This window comes from Carettochelys insculpta, chromosome 3 (genome assembly GCF_033958435.1).
Source record: "Carettochelys insculpta isolate YL-2023 chromosome 3, ASM3395843v1, whole genome shotgun sequence".
In the NCBI taxonomy this organism is placed as follows: Eukaryota; Metazoa; Chordata; order Testudines; family Carettochelyidae; genus Carettochelys; species Carettochelys insculpta.
Genome location: NC_134139.1, coordinates 124,169,305 through 124,196,936, shown reverse-complemented (window position 1 = coordinate 124,196,936; position 27,632 = coordinate 124,169,305). Strand labels below are relative to the sequence as shown.

At 45.6% G+C, this 27,632-nt stretch overlaps 1 protein-coding gene across 1 annotated transcript in view; it reads right to left on the bottom strand.

Moving 5' to 3' along the window:
* The window catches only part of SLC22A16 (solute carrier family 22 member 16), a 49,111-nt gene extending 27,319 nt beyond the window's left edge, over positions 1-21,792 (bottom strand). The window contains exon 1 of the mRNA XM_074990747.1: positions 21,540-21,792. Within this exon, the coding sequence (XP_074846848.1) occupies positions 21,540-21,589 (50 nt within the window). The 5' untranslated portion in view covers positions 21,590-21,792. The remainder of the gene's footprint in view (positions 1-21,539) is intronic.
* Between the last annotated feature and the right edge of the window lie 5,840 nt (positions 21,793-27,632).

The window sequence follows — 27,632 nt, the reverse complement described above, 5'->3', positions numbered from 1 at the left end:
GGCACCGGTAGCTCTGTGGGTGTGCCTGGCTCCGGTTACAGCTATAGATCTTCCCAGGGCTGGGGCTGGAGCTGGGCATGCCTGCAGGACCACCTGCAATGGGATGCAGCGCAGCTCCACAGTGGTGCAGGTGGCCCTGTGGACAGAGGGCCTGTCGCCGAGCTGAGGAGGACCAGGGGCCCTCAGGCAGGTGGCTGATATAATGGAGCAGTGTCAGCAGGCTGACAAGGCACGGTGGGCAAGGGACTGGGAGTGACAGGTGTGGCCATGGGACCAGCCTCCTAAGGGCTGGCTGGCCCCTGGCAGAGATGTGGGCTTGGCCTGGCCCTCCGACTGTCCAGCTGGAAGGGAGACAAGGAGGAGAGACAGTGAGTCCTTCCCTCCATACAGCTCTTGGGGCCTCCCACCCCCCGTTCCTTGCATGTATGCAGCTTGAGGCATTGTCCATGGGTGCGGATGCTACCTGTGTCCTGCAGACATGCCTGCCAGTGGAGGGCTGCAGCCCGCAGTGGTGTGTCTGGGGTCAGGCCCTTGGCTGTGTGGCTGTACAACCCCCATCCCTATTAGGGGCAGGCAGCACTCTCCCAGGGCCCTGAGGCCCTGTTGGACTCCAGTGGGACTGGCAACAGGCAGGTGCCTAGGCCCTGCAGCTGTGCGGTCGGACCAGGTGGAACACGACACCTCGCATACATGTGTAGGTGTTGGGTTTGCGGGGTGACATCCCAGCTGAGCTGAGCCGGCCCGGTGGGGCTCACAGAATACCCCACCCTCACATGCCACCCATACCTTGGGGTGTGTGCCTTGCAGGGTACTCACTGGCAGGTACCTCGAAATAGTCAGGCAAGGCCCTGGAGGTACCCTGGCTGGAGGAGGGGCCCCAACTCCAGACCGATGATGAGGTTCCCCTCAGTGGGCAGGAATGACGTGTCATCCTCGTCATGGGCTGCTGTTCCCCTGGGTGGGACACTGGTTCTGGGGTGGGGGCTTCCCCAAATGTGTCCAGGAGGCCATGGGGGGGAGGTGTTCTCTGCCTGGAGGAGCTCACTATTATCATCTTATGTGAACGCTCCTTTTGCAGGGCCGTGGCTGTGAACTGTGGCTGTGAATGAGAATATGCCATTGTGCAATGCTGTGGCTGTGTGAATGCGATTTTCTAGCATTACTTATTTAGACATAGTCTTGGGTTCCAAAAGGTACTATAAATGGTTGCCAGTTTTCTATGCTTTCAATGCCCCCTAGAGCTAACCTTGATCTTAGCCAAAAGGCGGAGAAGCTGCACACCCTCCTCAGGCAGCGTCAGCTCCGCCGGCTTGGCCACGTCCACAGGATGAATGATGGAAGGATTCCAAAAGACATCCTGTATGGTGAGCTAGCCTCTGGCAAAAGACCTCCCGGACGCCCCCAGTTGCGCTACAAAGATGTCTGCAAGAGAGACCTCAGAGAGGTAGACATCAAGCTGGACAACTGGGAAGAACTAGCAGATGACCGCAGCAGATGGAGGCAGGGGCTACACAAGGGCCTTCAGAAGGGTGAGATGAGGATCAGACAGCTAACAGAGGAGAAGCGAGCACACAGAAAGCACAATAAGGACTTGCCAGACACCCACCACATCTGCAAGAGATGCAGCAAGGACTGTCACTCTCGTGTGGGTCTTCATAGTCACAGTAGACGCTGTAAATGAAGCCCTCAATTGAAACTATAATGGGCACGATCCATAGTCTATGCAGACTGAAGGATGCCTACAGAGCTAACCTAGGCCAAGCACCTTGGGAATCCCTTGCTTACACTTAGAAATATCGCCCTCTCCAAATTCTAACCAGTGCAGTGATTCAGTTCTTTCTTGTCTGGGATTGTTATTCTCTTCCCCTACAGTTCAAACTGATAAGACAAGAGTTTTCATTTGTTTCCTCTCCATTGGGTCAAGGGGAGGAATCAGGTAAGTTTTTATCCTTTGTTTCACAATGGCTCATTTGATTTCAATGTACTTTTCTTGCGTGCAGGACCAGGATTTTCAATTGATTAATGCTTCTTTCCTGTTTGGTAAGTCACAGAAGTTAAAAATGCAAACACAGTGTAACTGTATACCATGGGTTAATGAATCTATTTCCATAGTGATTTTTTAATTTTTAGCACTATTCAAATCTTTCTACTGTCCACTCACAAAAACACTGTTAGATACCCAAACTACTCAAAAAAGAAAAACTGTATAGATTTTAAAACTGGTCCCTCAGGTTATCTGATGACAAGAAATGACCAACTCTGTTTCTAAAGGTAAGGCTGCTGAAAGAGAAGTTACTCACCTGTAGTAACGATGGTTCTTCGAGATGTGTCCCCGGGGGTGCTCCACAATAGGTGTCGGGCTCGCCCGGCGCCGCAGATCGGAATTCTTCTAGCTGTTTCTATTGGATCGCGCATGCGCCAACGCGCACCGCTCCCTTGCGTGCCCCCGGCCATGTGCGCGATCCGGTCCCCGCCAGTTCCTTGACCAACCGCCTCGGATGCTCCTGAAAAACAACAGACAGAGATCCGAAGCGGGGAGGATGGGCGGGTGGTGGAGCACCCACGGGGACACATCTCGAAGAACCATCATTACTACAGGTGAGTAACTTCTCTTTCTTCTTCGAGTGGTCCCCATGGGTGATCCACAATAGGTGACTACCCAGCAGTAACCCAAGTAAGGAGGTGGGTAATCGATTCATGTGCAGCTTGCCCCCAAGAGGACTGCTGTCGACAGACGGGTATCCTCCTCGAATACCTGATGCAGGGCATAATGCTTGGCGAAGGTGTCGTAGGATGACCAGGTCGCCGCTCTACAGATGTCTTTTAACGCGATGCCCTTGAAGAAGGCTGTTGACGCCGCCACTGCCCTGGTGGAGTGAGCCCTAGGCGGGGCCAGCAAAGGGGTCTTTCGAAGCTTATAGCACATTTTTATACAGGACACAATGTGCTTTGAAATTCTCTGTGAAGAGAGGCCTTCCCCTTTTGACCTGGGAGTGAGAGACACCAGAAACCTGTCCGTTTTCCGGAAGGACTTAGTTCTGTCTATGTAAAAGGCCAACGCCCTTCTCACGTCTAGGAGATGTAGGCGCGCCTCCTTGTTGGAGCTGTGAGGCTTCGGGTAAAACGAGGGTAAAACTATTGGTTCGTTAAGATGGAACTCTGAGGAAACTTTTGGAACGAAGGCTGGGTGTAACCATAAGGTTACCGCCTCCTCTGAGAATACTGTGCATGGTGGCATTGCCATCACTGCCGCGAGCTCGCTCACCCTGCGGGCTGACGTAATCGCAAGGAGGAAGGTTGTTTTCATCGTAAGGAGTCAGAGGGGTACCATGGCTAATGGTTTGAAGGGTGGTCCCGATAGCGTGCTGAGCACCAAGTCCAAACTCCACGACGGCGGAAGCGGTTTTCGAGGGGGGTACAGGTTTACCGGCCCGCAAGAAAACAAACGAACTACACGTAAAAAACAACTATCTTATCTGTCTCTGGCTTTAGCCGGAGCGGATTCCGTCTGCAGCTGATGGCGGTTGAGAAGAAACTGGTGGGGACCGGATCACACACATGGCCGGGGGCGTGCAAGGAGCGGCGCGTGTCGGCGCATGCGCAATCCAATAGAAACTGCTAGAAGAATTCTGATCTGCGGTGCCGGGCGAGCCCGACACCTATTGTGGAGCACCCACGGGGACCACTCAAAGAAGAATGCCATTTTCCCTTCTCTACAGCAGAAGTGAAATTTTGAGCCAACAGGTCCATAAGCACCGGTACTTAAAACAATAAATGAACATTGTACATATTCATTTGCTTAATCCTAGGAATAATTAATATTAGAGTCTTAAATATTTTAAGCAGGAAAAGGCCTGGCACAAACAAAACAGTTCTGCTTCAGAACTACCAACTACAGTATTTATTTTCTACCCAAGAGAGCCCAATATTACCCAGAGGTAATCAAAAATCCTTAAAAGGGCTCAGTATATGAGTCTATATTTCTGAAGATCTTTTCTCCGTACTGCCAAAGTGAAATGCTAGGTGTCTAACTTTACCCAACACATACTTACCTCTACTGCTTCAGTAGCACCCCGTTATACTGATTTGAATGTTCTGTCAAAAGGTGATTCAAGATACACAATGTCCCAGTGAAATGTAACACCAAGGCCGTGTCTGCACTAGCCCCAAACTTCGAAATGGCCATGCAAATGGCCATTTCAAAGTTTACTAATGAAGCGCTGAAATGCATATTCAGCGCTTCATTAGCATGCGGGCGGCCACAGCACTTCGAAATTGACGCGCCTCGCCGCCACGCGGCTCGTCCCAACGGGGCTCCTTTTTGAAAGGACCCTGCCTACTTTGAAGTCCCCTTATTCCCATCGGGAATTTGCATTTCCCATTGCATTCCATTCAATTTGTATGGCCATTTCGAAGTTTGGGGCTAGTGTAGACTGTGGGCAGGGACTGTAGGTAATTGTGGGCAGGGACTGTAGGTAATTCCATGTGAAAGGGTGACTAAAACCCTTCAGAAATTAAGAACAAACGAGTGTGATCAGGCAAATTTACTTATGTTGTAACTACTCCAGAGAGGCTCACAAATGCTAATCTGAAATGGCTTCTCCAGAGATCAAATGACAGAGATGTACTTCTGGAAGAAAAGTCTGACATTAAACTGTTTCAGTCCCTTTGTTCTGACCAGAAAATAGACAGGACGTTCTGTCCAAGGGGGATCCCAGATTCCCAATCCTTAAAAATTTTGAAGGACTGTCCCACTGACAGAGCCCTTTCTGGAATTGAGGGATCGGGGTGATCATCGATAAGCTTAATACCATGTGTGTAAGTTCTTTTATTGTTTTGAAAACATTTTCCCTGTGCATCCTGGAAAAAGCCCAGTCAAGAAGAAGAGAGATGCAGACCTCCACCCAAGAAAAGTGATGGCTGAGAACTCCTTTGCTAGATCACAAGGTAGAAATACAAACGCAGTTGTCCTGAAATGTGGCACTATGTTGTCAATATGTTAGTCCAGCTGGAGGGGAGGGGAGGCACAGGACCCAGCTGGAGAGCCAAAGGTGAGGGGAGAAAGGCTGGCTGTGTGGGCGAGTGGTCCATATTTACAAAAAAAAGTGTGCGCGCTTGCTCGCTCGCTCGCTTATACACACACACACACACACACACACACACACACACAGAGAAATCCCTGTGTACAGGCCTGGAGTGTTACCTCAAGAGACTGACACAGTAATCCTCAGTTTTGTTACTGGACAACTTTTCCTTTAACAAAGGTAATGGGCAATCTTGACTTTAATTACTTCTCAGCTCTTACACATTTTCCAGTTTGTGCATTCACTACATGAAGCAATCTTTACCCTATACACATGTCAACTGACTTTTATAACTGATAGCACAGTTATTTGTACTTGAACACACACGTTATGCAAAGTCACCTTTCAGTAGATCAGGATAACAAATCTTTATTAAGGAAAAAAACTACCAAGCAATGATCAGTTACCTGCACATGGGAATCTCATTGGAACACCACCATATACTCTTCCAGGACAATTCAGTACACAATTTTAGCTTCCCTGTGTTCTGCTGTGTGTGATGAGGCATACCTCCATCCCAAACAGTAGCAGGCTAATGAGCCCCTCTGGCTCAGTCTCTACCACAGGTGTGCACAAAGAGGGGGCCAGACCCCCTTGGGGGTGCATGAAATTTCACAAGGTGGAGACCACAGCACAATAGGCTGCTGAGTCTTAGGCTCATCCATCTCATTAAAAATGTTGAAATGTATTACTGTTTTCATATATGTGTATTTACATTTATATGCACCGATTAATCAAGTTTTTACATTCTACATCCTTATTTTCTTACACGTGTTTCATATGAACATAACCAAAATTTCCATCGGTTTGGATAACAGTAGACGGGGGTTGTGGAGGGTGCTGCTAATTGTGGGGATGAAAAGTGGAGCCCCATGTAAAAAGTTTGCTCACCCTTGCTCTACCAAAAAAATATACTCACAGACCCAACACCAGCAGAATGGAGAGAAAGGACAGATGATCACAGGAAGGGGCAGCAACCAGGAGAAAAGCTGCTGTGCCTCTGAAAGGACTGACAAGTGTCTGCTGTTCAGAAAACCAGAACATAGCAAAACTCAGAAGGACCTTTGAAAGGCAGAAAGGGCTCTGAGCTGTGAGCCTCAAGAAAGGATCTGCCGAGCATGACTATTTAGAGCTTTTGTTATCTTTTCTTATGCACATGTACTGGCTTCTTGTTTTCCTGTTACTTTTCTGCCCTGTCAATATAAGTTCTGTGCTAACTCAAACAGATCTTTTTCAGCACTGTAATTGTTGCGCTCACAATATGATTATGGCTATGTCTAGACTAGAGGGTTTTGTTGGCAAAACTGGCGCCCATATTCCCAAGGGGTTCTGTCGACTGTAAGTTGACAAAATGCAACAGCTTTGTCAACAGACATATGCCGCTTACCACAAGAAATAATGCCTCTGTCAACAGAAAGCTGATCTAGATGTTCCAGGGAGGCCCTCTGTCAACAGACAGGGTTTCCAAGATATCAGGCAGCCTTGTCTGCTGTGCTTCAGGTTGGCCGTTTTGTCGACAGAACGGCTGGGCAGTCCAGCCATTCTCTGTCAAGAGAGCAGATTGTAAGAGTGATCCCCTTGGCAATTTGGTCGTGATCTGTTGACAGAAGTTTTGTTGTAAGATACCTTTCAACAAAAACTTCTGTTGACAATTCCCTGTAATCTAGACACAGCCTACGTCTCTTGCACACACACACACAACCATGATTACTCCACAATTACATAAGCATATCCAACACTAGGCTCATGCTGAGCAGTTACATTTTACCAGAATAGACTCTAGACTGAAGATGCCTTAACTCCTGAAACACCTGCAACATGATAACCCGACAGGCACATTTACATCTGTCAGCTGTTCTGTTACAGAGCCTTAGTTGTACACAACACGTTACATTACTCCTGTGCCTATATTCCTTGGCAAGGCACATGAACAGACTGATAGACTTTATTAAGGTAGTTTTTTCCCAATGACATCTTATCAACATTTCATATACAAACACAAATAATAAATCTATTTAAAACAATCCTAAATATATGTTCTCTCTCATTATGTATACAAATTGTGAACTTTTATTTCTTTATAATTTGGCTTGGCAAGCATAAATTTTTGTAGTTTTGACAGATATCAATTTTTATTTGTAAGTATTATTTTTCTCTTGTGATCTATTTTAATTTTCTCAGTTGTGCAATTGTGGGAAAATAAGGGAGGACAGGCTGGGGGTTAGGGCAGCCCTAAGAGATGACAGGGGGCTCCCAGTTTAGTCTAAGGGCCTGAGATACATGGTATGGGATAGGCCATAGTACTGGCCAGTAGCACAAGACCCCTAGCAAGAGCAGCAGTGGTGAGAATCAGTCACTGACCGTACCACTGCTGAATTGTGTGTGCCCAGAGACAGCCCTTCTACTCCTGGCCAGTGGATGAACAAGGGCAATGACAGAAGGGCTGCAGAGGGTTCCCTGTGCAGCCAGTGACACTGGATCCCTGGGGTGGGACTTTTTTTTTTTTTTGGTCTATTTCTGTGCATCAGGTGAAAGTATTATTTACAGATGCCTAACAATTTAATTTGAATCCCCAAGCCTATTTATCAACTCACCTGCTCTGTAACTGTTAAAGCTAAATGCAAAATAAAAATGGGAACAATTATCAAACATAAAACCAAAAGTCAAATATTCAATGGCACACATTAAATATCTAACAAGCACTTTATCAACTTGAAAATCATTGATGAAATAATTTTATATCTTACACCACTAATACGCAAGAAACCCCAAAGGACTCTTATACTTCACAAAGGTAGAGTAGTAATCAGCCATTTAATCTCAAATTGTTAATTTGTCTACTTCTTTCGCTGATAGATAACATCTCCTCAGGATATTTCTCATGTAATTTAATAAAGGAAACCATACAGATATAAAGTTCTTCTGTTTGTTTTGAAATTAATTGGAACAATCAATACTCCATTTCCAACATCCACTACCCACAAGAGCAATATTTTCACAATCATTTATGTTTCAGCATTTCTCACTTCTGTATTATCTATTTCTAGGGTTATTGCTTGCATGGAAAATGCAATAGTGATAATATTTTTGGTAACACTATTTTCTATCATTATGTTTAAATTTTGGAACAGATCCCAATTCCACGTTTTCCATTCCCTTTCACCAGCAGATTGTATATACAATGCCAAATCAATATAATTCAAAACACCTCCGAAAAGGCCACAAGGAGCAAATTTTTGTTTCTCCAGGCTGACAGGATGTGATTTAATGTGCACTGTAGACAGTTTGAATATTCTGTACCAGAGATTATCAGTTGTTTAACTATAGTTTACAAATTTATTGGCAATGCATTGGCATCATTTTTAATTCATATATTCAAAAGGGAAATTGGACTAAAGAAAACTCTTGGTTTTTCCTTGTTGAGTAATGGTGTGGTGGTAGCATGCTACAGATTGGCTAGGTCTACACTGGAGGGTTTTGTTGAAAAAACTCATGTTTTGTCGACAAAACTGGGGAGCGTCCAAATTACCAAGTGTGTTCTGTTGACAGTAAGTCAACAGAACACAGCACTTGGAAGAACACCTCTGTTGACAGGGATATGTCAATAAAAGATGAGTCTGGACATTCTGGGAAGGCCTTCTGTCAACAGAAAAGTCCTCTAGGACACTGTGCATGTGTCCTGGGGGACACCCTACCCATAGCAATCAGTGCTGTATGGTTTCTGCCTCTGGCCCTTCTTAAAGCCACAGGGAGCCTGGGAAATCCTGTGGCAGGTAGCTAAGAACATGGAAGCAGCAGGGCTACAGGAGGCAGTCCCCCCACGCCCTCACAGTGACACAACAGCTCAGAGCCTCGCAGATGGCCAAGCAGCAGGCACCCTGCATCCCCTGTGGGGCCTAGAGGGACCAGTGAGAGGGGTCCCAGGAGCCCCCCTGGGGCAGCAAGAGGTGGGCTCTCTTGGACCTGTGCAGGGGGAGGAGGAGATACTGCAAGACCTCATGGCGGAGCACTGCAATGCCCATGTCTATGCCCAGATGGCCACCTCCCTGGCAAAACCGGGCAACCCCCCGCCGCCGATCCCTGGATCGGGTCCAAGTGAAGATGAAGAAGCTTCACCAGAATTATGCCCGGGCCTGAGATGATGCCCAGTGCTCCAAGGCAGGACCCACCACCTGCCCTATTACACAGAGCTCCACTCCACGCTGCGCAGGAAGGGTGTCACATCATCCCCAAACCACAGACTGGACACAGCCCTGGAAACCCTAACACTGCAGCCGGAGCACCACCAGCAGGAGGAAGAGGCCGCCGAGCTCCAAATCCCACCGGAGCCAGAGCCAGCACAGTGTAGGAGGATAGTAGCACACTGGTGCCAGTCCCCACCAAACAGGCCACCTCCCGGGCTTTGTTGGTGCTGGGCCTGAGAGGTGGGTGCCGACAGCGTGTGCTGCGAGTGTTGCATGGCCAGCTCGGGAGGGTCCTTACACTGGGGTCCCAGCATGTGGAAACGTGCAAGGTAGTGGACCTGGACCCAGAAGCCAGCCCCCCAGACACAGGGGCCAGACTGCTACCAGCCTTACAGGAGGCGGGACAAACCCCAGGCCCTGGAGGCAGAGGGGGCTGACGGCACCTGCCATGGTTGGCAGCAGGCTAGCCACAAGGGCAACAGCCTGACCCCCGACACACCGAGGAGCGCAGCGCCCAGCAGGCAGGCACGCCTGCAGGCAAGAGGCAGCACCCACTCCCATAGGCAGTGCTGTTAGCTGCAGGTGTGTGTGGGGGGATGGGGTGCTGGGAATGGCCAGGCTGCTACCAGCTCACCTGCCACCCATGAGGGGACCCCTCTATGGCTGGACACCCCCGTGGCCACTAGCCAGTCATGCTGGGGGGAAGGCCCTGTGGTCAGCCCAGTCCCAGAGCCACCATGGAGTCCCCATGTGGCAGGGCACGTTGTACAGGCCACACATGGCTTTGCTCCCAGGACATCCAAGTCCCTTGGCCGGGGGGTGGGGGGGTGTTGGTTGCTGCTCATGGGGGGGGACAGAGCCCTAGGAGCTGCACTGCATGAATGACTCACCATCTCTCCTCCTCGTCTTCCTTACAGCTGCACCTACACCATCCGAGAGCCAGGCCAGCCCCACCTCACCCTCAGAGCAGGCCAGTCCTGCCCCACCGCCAGGGTGAACCCGCAGCCAGAGGAGCCATTGCCACATCTGGGAGGACCTCCAGATGGACCACAATGCTGCCCTCTGGAGAATGACCAACGTCATGGAGCAGCAGGTGTAGGATGACAGGGAACGGAGGTCGCAGGCCTGGGACCAACTCATGTCCTGCTTTGATGCTGCCACTGGTGTCTGGAGGGACATGATGGCCCCCCTGCAGCTGCTGCCCCCCTGCCTCCCCACCCCGCCCCCATCAGCCATACTGCAGGTCGCCCTGGATCTGCTAGAGTGGCTCAGGCCATGCCCGCCACCACTGCCCCCCAGGTGCCACTGGCTTCCCATGCCCACCCAGTCCCTGCCACAGCCCCACCCCTCCATGCCTCCCCCAGTCCCAGTCCCAGCCCCAACCCAGTCCCATCAGGGGCCCCAAACCCACGGCAGGAGAGGATCCCAAGGCTGATGCCACTCGGGGTCCCATTCCCCCTCAGGTTTACAGCCCCCACCACCTTCATTTCTGAGGCCCCCCACACCCTCTGTCCCAAGCCCCACATCCAAGTTCTTATGCCCCCAACTCCCTCCACTGTAAATAGTTCACTGCACTGCATTGCTTGTAAACAGTTTTTATTACACTGTTCCTTTTGTACTCGTTTTTCTTTGGTTCCATAAAACAGTTATTTCAGCACCACGCCCACTTACGTCTTTATTGGGCAGGGGTCAGGGATGGGTGAGGGGCAAAGGGAGAGGTCATGATGGGGACCCATGATAAGTGGTCGTTCAGCTAACTAAAATCATGCTGGATGATGGATGTTGCCAGACGAGAGTTCAGGATTAGAGAGGTCCAACCTGTAGTACTCATAGATAGGCACTGATTTGAGATACTTGTTTTCTAGAAACTTTGAAACAAGCCGTCAGAGAGAAATGTAGCGATGGTATTCTCTAAAACTCTATATAATTAAACAAGAGTAACACCTGCAAATCAGAAGACAAAATACTAAACTCTTGATACTAACAGGTAAAAATGTTGAGGGAAATGGCATTCTTCTCATCTTTAAGATAGAGCACAAAATATAATCCATCATGCTTATATATTTGCATCATGCTCCATGTTGTAGTTGCAACATATCATACCCATTACAAACAGCAAACAATTCTGCAGGGACAGCCATTCCCCCCAGGCTCCCTCCCTCCAAGTGACTGTTGTGCATGACCAATAACCCAGGAATCTGAACATCTTTTAGGCTTGGTAAAAATCACAAATTCTTACAAATTCTTACCAGTCTGTGAAATGCAGCCCACAGCCCTACACTATTTAAAATTTTTATCACTGACCGGCATGAAAACATACCATCATCACGGGTGAAATTCACAAATGACATAAATATTGCCAGAGTGGTAAATAATGAAGACTGACACGAATGCTACAGAGTGACCTCGATTACTTGATGAGCTGAGTGCAAAAAAAAAAAATGTGTTTTGATACAGCCAAATGAAGAGTCATACTTTGAGGAATAAAGAATGTAGACCTTACTTACAGAATGCCAGGGGCTAACCTGGAAAACAATGACTCAGACAAAGCCAGAATAATGCTGCAGTGAACAGGGCTAATGTGATCCTTGGCTATATTAATGGAAATATCAAGTAGGAATAAGAAGGTTATATTACCTCTGTATTTAGCACTGCTGTGTCTCCTATTCAAGCGCTATTATTAGATCTTAACAGATAAAAAAGAACTGATCACAGACATAAAAATGAACGGTTGCTTAGGCATAAGTGTGTTTATGACTTCATCGCACTTACAACATGAAAGTAGAATAAAGTTCAGAATCGTAACAATTAACAGCAACAGAATTAAATACTTTACAGAGCCAATTTCACAAAGCTGAAAACAATTATGAGCAATAGCAAATGGGAGAAAAAAATTAATCAGCAAAATGTGACTAATAACTGGGAATTATTTAAGAACACTTTACTAGATGACCAAAATCTACAATTCCACAATCAAGAAAGGTGACAGTAATGGTTGAAAAAGTAGCCTGCTTTAGAGGGAAAGTGAAAGCAGCTATAAAAAAAAAATCACAACATATAACAAATAGAAAAAAGGAAAGTTGATAGTCATGAATACAAATCAGAAGCTAGAAGTTACAACTTGTAGAAAGCTGATAAGGGAAGCAAAGGAACTCAACCTGCAAAATCTATGGCCTGGACAATAAATACTGGTTTTTTTAACAAGTCTTGAAGAACAGAAATTTACTGTGCCAATTTTTAAAAAGGGTAAGTGGGATGACCCAGGCACATATAGGTTTGCCATCAATCTCAGGCAAGATAATGGTGTGTCCAACATGGGAACTCACTAGTAAAGAATTAAAAGGAGGGCAATGTATTTAATACAAATCAACATGGATTTGCAGAACACAGATCTTGTCAAACTAGTGAGCTCATAAAAATATGAAGTTTGATTAAAGCAAAAGTGTTGATACAATATAATTAAACTTCTGTAAAGTGTTTCACTTGCTACTGCACAGCAATTTGCTTAATAAACTAAAACAACATAAGATACAGGATGTGGACATGAGGTTGAACAAGATCCTAACAGGAGGAGGAAAAATATCCACTCATTGTCCTTCATGAGGGAATAAATGATATTGCTAGATTCTCCTGGGAATGCATTAACAAAAACTATGCCAGGCTGGGAAAGATAATTTTAAAAAATGGAGGCTCAGGTGAGCTTCAGTGGGATTGTACTGTCCCTCCAGGAGATGAACAAAGACAAGACAAGATTACGGTGGTCAGCAAATGGCTCAGGCAACAGTGCTATAAGGAGGGCTTTGGAATTTTCAACCATTGGGAGACATTCGCAGACAGCTGACCGTTCTAGTGGGATAGTCTCTACCTGAATAGACAGGAAAACAGATTTCTGGGATGAAAGTCAACATAACTGATTAAAAGAATTTGGGGGAAATGAGTGGGAGATGCTCATATCATCTTCATACCTGATTCTCATATTGAGTGGAAAGAAAATCAAGTAAAAGGAGTACAGCAAGGGAGAAAGGAACCATAGAGAGTAGGTGAATGAACAACAAAAGGAAAGAAAGAGCCAGTACCACTGAGAGTAACAGTGAGCTAGGTGATGATGGCAATAAAATGATTACCTAATTATCCAAGGAACCTGCATGAAACCAAGTGGAAATAACTACGTCTGTACACTGACACAAGAAGCCTGTGTAACAGAATGAAGGAACAAGAACTACTGGTGCATGTAGTGAAATCAGATATTATAGAGACAACTGAAACATGGAATGGTAGTCATAACTCACACACCAATATTGAAGGGTAGGTGCTATTAGGTAGTCTAGAATAATAGTGGTGAGATACACAAAGAAATTAAGAATGTTTGCTGGTAGTTGCTTCTATGTCTGAATGTGTTCAGCATATTTAAAGGGGCAATGTACATCTCCATTACACACATTGTGTGTCTCTGTCACTCTCACACGTTTCCTGACCCAAAACATGTGTGTTGTTGTTGCTACTTCTTTTACTTCTTTCAAAGTGTTATGGCAGGTTTTTGACAGGTCTGCACATTTCATTATGTTTATTTCTCTCTTATGGTCACATTTAATTAATTGAGCAGTGAGTTCTAAAATGTCTAACCTGTCCTGGTCCAGCCTAATTAATTATCCCTATGGTACTTTACACACACACACACACACACACACACACACACTCTCTCTCTCTCTCGGCTTTTGGTTTTTATTGGTCGTGCACATCACCTCGGTAACAAAAATATATAAGAAAATTCATTCTGCACATAAACGAGAAATAAAAGCAGGAACACCAGCAGGGAGTATCCTGGAATTGGGCTCCATCTTCTGGTGGCTCCTGCAGCCAAACTGGGAGATTAGCAGCTAAAAGGCTGGCCATGCAGCAGGGCTAAGTCATGCTCCCCACTGCCCTGGCCCTTCACCGCCCCAGAAGCAGCCACCATGTTGCTACAGTCGCTAGTGGAGGTGATACAGGGGTCTCCACAGACTACCCTTGCCTGCAGGCACCAGTCCTATAGCTCCCTTTGGCCAGGAACAGGGAACTGTGGCCAGTGGGAGTTGAGGAGGGTGGTGGCTGTGGGCAGTGGCAGGAAGCCACCTGCTCCTCCTCCCCAGAAGCTGTTGCTGCACATCAGTCACTTTTGGAAATGGTACAGAGCCAGGGTGAGGGTGAACTTGCCTTAGCTCCATTGCTCCAGTGCCTGGGAGTTGTCTGAGATAAGTGATGTCCAGAAGAGACCTGCATCCCAAATCTCTGCACCAGTCCTGAACCCTTCCTGCACTCCAACCCCAAAACTTCCCTCCACACCCACACTCCCTCCCAGAGCTTGAACCCCATACATACTGCTCCACTATGAGCTACTCCTGCACCCTGAACCCCTCTGGCACACCAACCCCAGGGCGAGTCCAGAGCCTCCCCCAGAGTCTGAACACACTGGCCCAAAACCAGCACCTGCACCCCCTTGCATCCAAGCCTCTGCCCCAGTATTGGTAAGCAGTGAAGGCCTCATGTAAGAACTGGTTCTAAAGAGCAACCATGATTTGAGTTATCATTAAGTTAATTCAGTTTAAACAGAAGGCTAAACAAAAACAGGTTTGCAACTAGAGCCCTCTGTTTCAACCGGGCAAACCTAAAGAATAAAAGGCCTTAGTCAAGAAAGCAGATTGATCTGAAGAACTCAAAGATCTGAATGTAGAAGAAGCTTGGAAAAACTGGAGCCTATATCCCAAGGAAGGGGGAAAATGCTTGTAAGGAAAGGTTGCAGACCTAACTGAATGAACAAGCATTGAAAACAAATTATTATGAGAAAGCAGAAGGCCTACAAGAAATGAAAGAAGAGGTGGTTAAACAAGGAAAGCTGCCTAGTGGCATCAGAAAATATGGGGAAAAGTGGGAACTGACAAAAGCAAACAGAGTTGGGCCTTGCAAAGCAAATTAAAACCTACAGGAAAAGATTATTTCCTCACATAAATAAAAAAAAGAAGAAGTAAGACAATTAAAAACTGAGGAGGGGGATGAAAGATAACCCTCAACTAACACTTTGATGAATACTTTGCTTAAGTTTTTAATAAGGGTAATGAGGAGCTTAGAAGCAGTGGCAGGGTGACTCATATGGAGGAAGATATGGAAGTAGAAATTATTACATCCAAATGGAAACCACATGCAAAACACTTCAATGGGACCAAATCAGGGGACCTGGATAATCTCCATCCAAGAATATTAAAGGAACTGGCACATGAAACTGCATCTCACACAGTTCCACATGGAAATTATTGGTGGAATTTGAGGAAATGGAGATTAGTACAAGGATCAAAAGGTGGATAAGGAACCAGTTAAAGAGGAGACTATAAGAAGTCATGCTGACAAAAGGATTACCAGACTAGAAAGAGGCTACTAGTGAAGTTCCTCAAGGATTGCACTTGAGACCAATCTTACATTTCCATTAATTATCTTTGCACAAAAATGTGTCAGAGTACTATTGAAATTTGCAGCTGACACAGAGTTATGAGTTATTGCCAATACAGAGGAGGACTACAATATCATACACTAAGATCTGGATGAAACTGAAAATTGGAATAATAGAAATGGGATGAAATTTAGTAGTGTCATGTGATAACAACATGAATTTTTGTTATAGGCTGGGGATGTGTTCTTTAGAAGCAACCAAGAAGGAGAAAGACCTAGGTATGTTGGTTCATCACAAGATGACTATGAGCTACTGATGTGAAAAAAGGCTAATGCAATCCTAGAACTTATCAGCCACAATATTTTCAGCAGAGACAGGAGATTATTCCCACTACAAAAGGCACTGCTGACACCTCGTTTGGAATATTGTGTGAAATTCTGTTATCCCATGTGGAAGAAAGATAATTTCAAACTAGAACAAGTGCAAACAAGGGCCACTTGGATGACTGGAGAAACGGAGAACCTACATTACAGAGGAGACTCAATGAGCTTGGCTTATTTAACCTAACATCATAAAGGATGACAAGAGATCTGATTATCCTTCTGATGTAATTTTTGAGAGCCGACATCAGGGAGGGAGAGGAGTTATTTAAGATAAGGTCTAAGGCTGGCATAAGAACAAACAGACATAAACTGGTGATCAATATGTTTAGGTTTGAAATTAGACAAAGATTTCTGACCATCAGAGAAGTAAAGTTCAATAGCAGCCACCCTAAAGGAGTAGTAAGGGCCAACACCTCCTGCAACTTCTTTTTAAGACTGACCTTTAAGTTTATGGAGACAGTGATACGATGAGATTGCCTAACCTGGCATATGGCCTGTTTATGACGAATTTAAGCAAATATCTTCCATGGTCAAAGATGGGACACTGGATGGGGAGAGCACACAGTTCCTACAAAGAATTCTTGCCAAGGAGTCTGGCTGGAGGGTCTTGCTGACATGCTGCCTAATTAATCCATATTTGGGATCAAGAAAGATTTTTTTCTCCAGTTAGCATATTAGCTGAGACCTTTGGGGGTTTTTTGGAGGGAGGGGTGACTTCCTCTGGAGTCCGGGTCACTTGCTGGTTTAAAGTAAAGTAAATGACGGATTTTCTATAACTTGAAAGCTTTAAATCAAGATTTGAAGCGGTCACTCAGGAGTCAGTGGGTGAAGTTCTGTGGCCTGCAATTTCCAGGAGGTCAGATTAGATGATCATGATGGCGCTTTCTGGCTTTGAAGTCTGTGAGTACAGTCATTTGAAGACCATTATCAAGTGCACAGTCCTCTGCTATGGTTCAAGTAATTATAATCCAAGGTTAAACAGAAACTTAAAGGGCTTACTGTGTTTGAAAGCACAAACTGTGTTTACAGAATATTTAATTATTACTAAAATACAAAAAGTTGAAAGCCAGTACTGTTGCACAGGTGTAATTTATAAAGTCACATAGATTTAAAAAACAATTGAAATGGCTAAAAACTTTTAAAAAAGGGATGGAAATGGACCACAAATTCCAATCCTGACTGAATTTAGCAATGACCGAGGGATTTGGTTTTATGTAAGTATGAGCGAGGATTGGAGTGGTATGCTGGGGAGACCTCTGTTAATTTATGAAGTTAGTGAATGAGGGATGTGTGCTGCAGAGGGGGACTGTGGGTGTTTGGGTTAGTTATGTAAGATGGTTGTGATGAGTGGGTAACTGCCCTGAGTTGAGGGGTTGTGCTGGGAGACCTGTGTAGATTTGTACAGGCAACAAATGAGGGAAGTGCATTATGTTAAGAAGCTGTGTACATCGGGGGTTGTTTTGTTTGCTGGTTGTGTTGTCATACAGGAGTGGTTTTGTTAGCCGGTTGTGTTGTTGAACTGCAACATTTTGGCTAAGTAATTCACCATTTGTGCAGTCTCCTTTATACAATGATCCCCCGAGAAAAGTGCATTCAATATGCGCATATCTCCTATTTACGTGATTGGGGTGGGGGATCTCCACATGAAGGAAGAAGAGAGCTGGTGGAGTACAGCTCAGCCCCAGCCGCCGTCGTGGTGAGGGAGAGGAGATCCCCCCGTCGAGGAGATTCCCCACCACGGCAGCTGGTGAGCCTGAGATGGTGGAGCCAAGTGCTCCCCCAGATCTCTTCCCCTCTCCACAGGGGAATCTGCCCCCACCCTGTTAAAGGGCTGCTGCTGCTGGAGCAACTCCACCAGTGCAGCCTCAGCCACCGCTGCAGGGGAGGGCAGGGGCCACAGCTGGAAGCTGTCTAGGCACTGGCAGCCACAGGATCCCCAGCTGGGGGGGGGCAGGGGGACATCACAGCCCCGCACTGGGAGCCGTCTGGGGACTGGAGCCCAGACAGCAGACCCAGCCATGGGGTCCCCGGAAGGAGGGCAGGGTGGATTCCGCAGCCCCGTGGCTCAGGCGCTGAGTCCAGACCACAGCCCCAAGGGCAGGAACTGCGGTTGGTGGGGTCAGGGGTCTCCCACCACCCCACAGATGGTAAGCAGCTGGGCTCCCAGCCCAGCCCCCAGTGGCAGCTCCAGAAGCTGCCACTTGGTTCCTGGCTCCCTTATGCTGGCGGGACTCAGGAAACTGACCAGCCACGTACTGCTCAGTTTCCCAGCTCCTGCAAGCCCAGGGGCTCCAGGACCGCCGCCCAGTTCCCATCTCCCCTGATTTGCACAAATTTGAGTTACGTGGGGATACCAAGAATGCAACCCTGCTTAACTAGACTGTACAATGAAATTGTTGCATGCAAATTAGCTGTAGAATAAGTTGGTGATTGGTTAATTTATCTCACTTTCACAATGGTCTAGGACTCTTCCCATGACACAGGTACATGCCTTACAGAAACTGAAAGCCTACCCTATCCTATAGATAAACTAATAAAGTCAAAATGGCTAAGAATTTAAAATCTGAAAGGTAACTGACTGTGAAATGTAGTGATGATCCAATCTAGTAATTTACTCAGGGTGCATACAGGTACAAGAACTGTGAGCTATGACATATAAGAGGAATATAGAGCTACATATGATATGGGAGGAAGAGCATGGAAGAGAGCTGAGTGAAAAAAGGAGAGGGAGAGTCTGGAAAAGAATGGATGGCTGGGGGACAGATAAGGCCCCAACAAGTAGAAAGGAGAGGAAACAATGGTGCATGGAACTCAGATGCTTCTGCTCGGGCAATGAACGCATATAAAAGCTTAGATATAATAGTACAGACATGGAGGTCTGGATGTTGTAGAACTCTAAGGTAGGAATCTAGTTCAAAGCAGTTTTTATAAGCACCACAATCTTCTGCTGAATGTATAAACACCGGAGTAGTTCTCGCATTCGGTGTCTCTTTGTTCCAAGTTGTAACAACTGCGCCTAACATACCAAAAGTTTTCACCACCAACGTAAAAAGTTTTTAAGTGAAGAAAATCAATCTAACATTTAATTAAAATAAAGTAAAGGTAGCAATGCTACTATTAATTGCTAAGAGTGCTAATAGAGCATTCCAGCTATTAAACAAAAAATGAAGTTAGAAAATTTGGAAACAGGTTTAAAAATGAAGCATTTTTAAGTCAGAAATTTAGATCACTGCAGGTCATAAACCTGTACATCAGAAAGTGTAGAAATATTTCACTGAGAAATCTATAAATAGGGTAAATGCTCATCTACTTTAAGTATAAGTCTACAACTCCTGCTATAACCTCATGTAAAACTTTACATACCTACTTGTGAACTGCAAACCACATCCACTAGTGGCTCACATTAGAGACTGAAACCTATCTCATATTACTCTCCATATTTATTCCAGAATACACCATGGCCCTATTCAATATTCTTTGATAAATTATCTTCCCAATAATAGTCAGTTTCCACACTCTGTATGCAGGCTAGAGAGCAACTTTTAAATCATCCTTCCTGAATTTATGAGTCATGAACACTGCCAGCAACAAAATATTCACTTGTACAACATCGGTCTCAGATTCTCCTATTTTTCCCCTTCTCATACAGATCAGAAGGAGGAAATGCAGATTTTTTTTTTATTTTTATTTCAGTTACTGCCAGACAGCTTCACTAAGGATGACAGCATCATTGTGTTAGGCACAAGTCAAACACAGATGTACACAGTTCTTTCCCTGATAACAAGCCCACACTACTATGATTTATATACACAGCAGTGAGGATGCAACTTTTTCTTTAATATTAGAACCTGTATTTCCTTTCAAATATTTATTTTAATCACTGTAATTATCTAATATCAGTATTACAAATTATCTCTTTGCAACCTTAATGATGGATTTTGTTTCAAAATGACTTTGGACTGGGACATGACCTGAATTTTCCATGATAACACACTCTGAAGTAGTGTACATTTATAAAAATTCAGATAAGTGCGTCAAATGGGGAAACATAAAGATAAGAAATATTAAGAAACTGCTGAAATGTTTCAAATTAAATTTTGAAATTTTCATTTATTCATATTAAAAGCTTGTATGTATGCACATAACAGAACCAAAATTTGAATGGCTGTAGGCACGGAAGTGGATTTTGTAAAGAATTAAAATTAAGAGTAGTAGTACTAACAGGAAAATATTTATATGATCTGAAGAGAAACCACAAGTGATTTTTTAAAAATATTAACACTAGCTCTATCTTTTACTACATGTGATGGAACTTAAAATAATCAAATAAGTTCTGAGATACTTACCAGTCATGTTTGGACTGCTCAGAATCTAACTGTGCAGGAACTATTTAAATCATATATAACACAAAATGATTTATATGACCTTATAAAAATAGGTTGACTGAGAAAGCTATATGATCTGCTAAAGAGCACTGTCAGCTGTGCTACTATGCATTAATCAAAACTAATTAAACACTCCATTAAAGCAGCCACTTCATAATAGATGAAGATCATTTTGGGTTAAAAATCCAGTTAGGTAGTTATGTTAATCCTAAAAACAATAATAAAGAAAACCCACTTGAAAGGGTTATGCAATTTCTTTTCAAAAATACACCCATAAAAGCCTTGACTTTGTTTCTTCAACTGTGACCTTTTGAAAACTTGGAGAGCTGAGGGTGAATAGGTAGTATTAAGCTCTCCTAATCTGGGGGTTATCCCGAGAGGTCCTGAGCTAAGGTAACTGAAGGAAAGAAATACAGCCGTTGCGTTGATTCAGAGCAAGATCAATTAAGTGGCTTCCTCCTGGTTAAATTCTCAGCGCCTAGGGGGAAGCAGAGCAGCGCAGGGAGGACTGTAGTTTAGACACCTGTACTAAGGCGCTTTACTCAGGAGCGGGCCTTGGGCCCGACCCGCTCGGAAGCGGCGAACTCGCCGCACTACCCTGAAAATAAATGTCTTGTCCAAACCCGGCCACAAAGCCGCGCGCGTCGGGCGCCGCGCTACAGCACTGGCTCGGGCCCTCGGCGAGCGCCACCTGCCAGACCCGGGCTGCTGTCCCCGCAGTGCAGCGCAGCGCCAAAGCCCGGCCCGGCCCACGGCGGTCGTGCTGCAGCCGGGGCCCCACGCGCGTCAGGGTGAGGGTCTGGGAAGCGGTGCGGCTCCGGGCGAAGTAACCCCCCACCACCACCACGTGCCAGGCCCAGCGCCAGCGCCGCTGTGGGGAGCACGTGGCTGCGCCCGGCACCTGCCCGTGGCCTGCGGAGTGCAGGAGCGAAGCGGCGTTGTGCGGCCGGACAGTCCCGAAGGGGTGGCCGGGCAGGGAGCCGCCAGGCTCCTCCTCGCGGGGTGGCCGGCAGCTGCTGCCCCCCCGCCCCGCCCGGCAGCGCGCTGGGGTGACTCAGTTTCCCCGGGAGCGGTCCCGCTACCTGCCGAAGTGTCCCACGGAGTCGAAGAGTCGCTCCCAGCGGGGGGCCATGGCGCGGGCGCGGTGCCGGCTGGCGGCGAGGCGAGCCGGACTGAGTCTCTCCGCCCACCACAGCGCGGGGTGCGGGCCGCCGCTGACCCCTCCCCTGCCCCGCACGGCCGCGCTCCGAGCCCTACTGCCGCCAGCCCTGGCCGCAGCGGCACGCCCCCGTCCTGCCCTCGCTGAGGGGCTCCGCTCCCTGCTCCAGTGAGTCAGGGCAGGGGCGTTCCCACGAGTGTGACCCAGTAGAGGGCCCATGACTGGGTGAGGCCAGAGCTCATTCCTGCTTCGGCCGCTGCCCCTCTCTGTCCTCACCCCCTCGCAGTAGAGCCGGGAGCTCTCTGCCCCCGCACGAGAAAGGGACCGGCATTTGCTGAGCCACAGCCCTGCGCTTGGCACCAGCAATGCTCTGGCCCTGCAAAAGGCACAAACCCGAGGTCAGCCTTGTCCCCAAACTGCTTACAGTCTAAATTTGACACACGCCCTCCAGCTGAGGCAGCTATGGTGCACCATTTGAAGGCACGCTGTCTCCACTCACCCCTCTGCACTGTAATAATTTTCTGCACTGTCAGCAGTATAGGGAAGCAGTGACCACCTGTGAAAATAAAAATTAATCTATTGCAAGGAGAATCAGAGGCCAGGAAGATTGAGGAAAGAATTTGCAAACCCTCATGGTTTTCTTGAACAAACATTTATGTCCATGTAGAGGAACAGGATCATAAAGATTGAATCTAAATCTCTGAAAGCAGAAAAGCAGCACAAAAATTAAGAAGTGGCTGACGGGGTTATAAAAGGGATATTTTATAATTAATATTACATTATCACTAATTGATTTACTTTATACATTTTAATTCAAGCTGGTTGAAACTTCATTCACTTACAACAAAAAATGGCCTTTTTAACGAAAAAAATGGTCACTGGAGATGTTAGAGCTGTCAGTTCAAAATCCAAAAACCAAAAATGGTTTTGTTTTTATTTTCACTCCCCTTCATTCCTTCTCTTTTCCCATTTTGTAACTGGAAAAAGGAGTGGAGGAGGAAGAGAAGGGAAGACATGATTTTTTATAATTGAAAAATCAGGAAATTTTTTTTTTCCCACAAAAGATAAGTTTTTCAAATAACATCGTAACTGGCAAGAAGTGAAACAATTAAATATTTCTTAAAGTACAAAAAGAAAGCTCAACTTCTATGTTATCAGATCCTCAAGATAGTAAGAAAAGTTGAAATACAAAACATATTAGGGAGAGAATGGGCTGAGACCTTAAAAACAGGAAAGGATAAAAAAGCATGAAAGCTTTCAAAGCAAGTAGAAGACCATTAAATATCCTACCCTACATTACAGTTGTTTTGTAAGTACAGTGCTTTCACAAAAAAAAGGAAAATAAGCCAAAACCAATAGGTGGGAAGAATTCCCTGGTGGCGATGCATACTAATTATATAACAAAAGAAATTATTTATATTGTATTAAGCTGTCAGTGATATCTCTGAATATGAAGAACAAAATAGTCTTTGTCTCTTTACTTTATTCGTAGTTGAACAGTCAAGGACTGTTTGATATCATCAGAGTAAAACTAAACAGCCTCTTGCCATTTCAAAACAACACAATTTAGAAATAAGTAAAGCTGTAATTTCTTTCCTGCTAATACACAGGCCCTCTCAGAGGTCTAGAGAGGCCCCAGGCCATTTCTAGCTTTTGAGGCCCCATAGCCATAATAAAAATAAAAAATGACTATATAGTAGTCCCTTGAGTTATGTGTGGGTTGTGTTCCCATGTACCCCTGCATAACTCAAATTTTGCGTAAGTCTGTGGTGGCTTTTCTCCCTGACGGGATGTACATTCTGTAGCCGGGAAAGCAGCAGGAGCACCTGGAGCTCCTCTTGAAAGGTAAGTCCTGGGGTGGGGGGGGTTAAGCATGGTGGTGGGTTGGGGCTGTGGGAGGGGGCAGAGGAGTTAAGCCTGGGGTGGGTTAAGGCTGCAGGGAGGTGGGGGGCAGGTAGAGTTGAGCCAGAGCTGTGCCTGGGGGATTTGAACTGGGACATGGTGGGGCAGGGGTTGAGCCAGAGCCACTCATGGGGGTGGTAAGCAGGACCATAAGGGGTTTTAACTGGGACAGGGTGGTTGAACTGGGGCCATCTGGGGCTAGAGGGGGTTGAGCCAGGGCCAGGGGGAGTAGGATTTTGAGTAGCACTTAACTCACGTTAAGCGTTTTGAGGGTTTACTGTACATGAAAACAAAATAAGGACTTTTTTTCTGTGCAAATGTGCTAATTACTAAGGAGGGATGCATAAAAACAAGTTGCAAAATTTACCAAATGCCAAAAGAATTAACACGTGTCTATATTTAAGGCCCCCTTTGAGCATGAGGCCAAGGCCAAATGGCCCTTCTGGCCCACATTCTGACTGGCCCTGCTAATATATCTTTTTCTTTTAAAAGTGAGGTTTACACTTCTAAACCTAGAAATAGAAAAATCTGTTTCTTCTAAAAGAAGATTGATACATTCAGAATTGGATGTTAATAATCCATTCTTTTTTCCAAGCTATAAGGAAATATTTAAATGTTTAGAATACCCTATGAAGTATACTAATGCCAAGAGTATTTTAAAGATACAAAATATGTCATCTTTCATTTAAGGGGAGTGTTGAAGCACAAGACTTCTCTGTGTTTAGTCGGCTAACATTCAGCTTTATTGAATTCAATAAGGCAACAGATGAGCCAGACTGGACACTAGTAAAACCAGGTCCAGCAAGGCTGCTTGATGCAGCTAACTCTGGTATTTTATACCCTTACACAAACAAAGCCCAGTGTCAGAGGCAATTAGTTAGAGAATCGTAAATCACTTCTCAAAAGAGAAACTGTTATCAGCAAAGAGAAACAGGTACTGGGGAGCTGGAGCCCTAACTCCAAACAGTTCATTAACACATTCCATACAGCTCATCCTCCCTGCCATTCCCAAACAGGTCAAGGAAAGTACAGGCTCCTGTGTGCATGCAGAAGTAAGGGATGTAAAATGGCTTCTTATACAAGATGGTTTACACAGGAGGGAAAATATTTTGTCCTGGATGTCTTCCAACATTAATAGGATTGTTTTCAGTAGGTTTCTCATAATCTACTCTATTTCTTAAAACTAGTATACTAAACACTCTGTGGTTTTTCAATTTGGCATTATGCTAAAGCAGGGATCAGCAACCTTCCTGAGGTGAAGTGCCAAAATTTGACTTTTTGACATCTATGAACAGTGCAAGTGCCAGTGATACTTTTTAAAGTCACTAATAGTTCCCATTAAAACAGCTTCAGTAATAAATAAATGAAGATGCAGAGCTTTACTGTTTAGGTGGTGGATGGTAACATTACCTGGTCTTCTGTTAATCCACAGGTGGCATGGCTTTGAGCAAGCTCACAGCTGCCTGGAAGAGGAGGGGTAGGGCTGAGCTCCCGCTTCATGTGCCAATGAAAATCAACTCATACCACTCTTGGCAGCCGTGCCGCGGTTGCTGACCCCACGCTAAAGCATTAAACAACCCTAGGAGCTCTAACACTTTGCATATTTTCATGAGTATTCTCAATACCGTCATTATAGTATTGCCTGGTTTCAGTTGAATTTCCTCAAAATTAAGGTAATTCAGCATAGGCCAAAATAATATATTTTGAATGACCTGATGACTAGCAAAGCGGCATCGAGTGAAACCCTTATCATTCAATGGTTGCTCTTAGTATAATATCTCGAGCAGCTCTCGTGTCCAATGATGAAGGTTTGTATGAAGCACCAAAAAGAGTCAAATCACAGTTCAACTCTGTCCCCTTCACCATTTTATTGTTCTCAGAAAACACAGATGGAAAAAGGTTATACAATAATGCTAGAGTTTTTCCATCAAAATACCAGGTGCCAAATAAAATAAACAAAACATTGACCCAAACATATGTTCAGCCAGTTATGTCAAGACATATGTCAAGTACTCTCATTGGATGACCGCACTGTCCATCTGCTTTGGAAATATGATGTTTTGACAGATTTGTTGAGCAGAGTTTTTCACTCAACACCACAAGGGCTCTAATAGTCTCTGTTTTGAACTAGATGTTTTTCTACAAAAAGGGTAAACATCAATTAAGTGTTTTTTTACACCAGGGATAATATGCCTGTCTACATTTCTGATCCAACAGCAAGCAAGACCTAACATCTGTATTACACTCCTCTACCAGTGTCAAAGCCTTTGTGTGTGTTTCTTCCCTCTGAGTCTCCTGAAAGAGAAGGCTTTCAGTTGTTGTCATTTGCCATGGCATTCAGGGATGTATAAAGTATTCCTAAAGGAATTCTGGCTCAGAGAATAAGAGTTTTCCTCCTAGAGCTCCCTGTTGTCTGTTACACCCATGTGCCCAGACAGCTTTGCCAGCCAGTGCAAAAGGGAGGCAGGAGTGCTGCAGCACATGGTCTGCACCACCCCTTTTGGAAGACTTTGCAACCCATGAATGAGGAACCAAGGAATTATTTCCTGCATTTCAAGGTGCATAATATGGAATATTGTGTGTCTCTTTGGAGCCACTGGCCACAAGAGCTGGGCTTTTCATATTATCCTCTATCACTTGTACAGCGCAACAGGACAAAAGTTAGCCCCCAATGTCATCCACACTCTTGCTCCAGCTCTGTATTGTGAAGGACCTAATTGGCTGCTAGCAGGAGTACCTTGGACAGAGCAGTACTGGGGAAAGGTAGAGTGAGCCAAGGGAGCTCAGGCAGGTACTAGGGTTGGAGAAGGCAGCAGTTCCACACCTGCTTGTTGATGAGCAGCAATTTCAGACTGCAGTTTGCTCCTGAGGCAGGGACGCGACAATGACTGGCAGTGGATCACTGAGGCAGGGTGGGTATAGATGGGAGGGAAGGACCCTAGAGTGGTGGTTCTTAAACTATGTTCCAGGGAATACTGGGGTTCCATGAACAACTCGCAGGTGTGCTGCAAATATTTGAAAAATAATTAAAAAGTTTTACACTAAATAATCATTTTACAAGGATATCACAGTGGAAAATACCGAAACATAATTTTATTTCTACATCTTGCAAGAGCGGTAGTAGTCTAGCAACACAGCAAGGTTGATTAACATTGTGCTAGCCTCCCCTCTCCTCTCATCTTCTCTTATCTAGAGTGGCGTAGCAACTGGCAATGATGTGCAGCCCATGTGCAACTCCGGTGTGGCAGCTACGCTGTCAGTCAGTTGCTTGATGTCAGCCAATGCGCGTGTGTGTGTTGCATGTGATGAGTTATTACTTCCACTGAGATGAGTAAACAGAATAAGTTGCATTTCTTTTTTAAAAAGCCAGAAGTGAGTGAAAATATTACTGCTGAGGAACCAGTACCATCAACGAGTGAAGCAAATTTTCATAGGTGTTCTGCACAAAAAAATACCCTTGTTTGCTGTTCTGTGATCTCAAAAAATTAGGAAATACTGCCCTAGAGTTGAGGAACACTGCTGCAGGGCAGTGTGCAAAGGAAAGAGCTGTGGTTGGGGAGGGATACAGATCCAGTTGAGTGGTGGCAAACATAGAGGTAACAGCAGGTGTGACGCTGCCTGGAGAGGGAGCTCCATAGATAGAGTGAGAAATTCCTGGACTGACCAACAGGAGGTGCTACAGCAGTGAGGCTTAATTTGCTACACTCTGCGCTGAATCCCTTGAGTATATTGAGTTTCTGGTGGAGCCTGAACAGATCCACTCAAATGCCCTATTTTCAGGGTCCCAAGACTGTGTCTTGGTAAGCAGACCTTCTCGCTAGGACCTCTGACTATTGGAAACTGCTGACCAGCAGCCTAGCCCCTTTGAGCACAGAGCTGACCCTTCAGAAACTCCTCAGTACTGTATTTAAATAATCCTTTTGCTTGGGCAACAAAGAATTTGCAGCATTCATCCGCCATGGTCAGGATGTAGGTTGCTCTACTTTGTATTGAGTTCAACTAAAGTGGTCAACTGCACCAGCAGAAGGAACTCCAGGGTGGGTAAACAGGCTCCCCTCAGCAGCTGGAGACCAGTGTGCTCTTGGTGTTGGTAGCCTAGGCTGCTCAGGGAGAT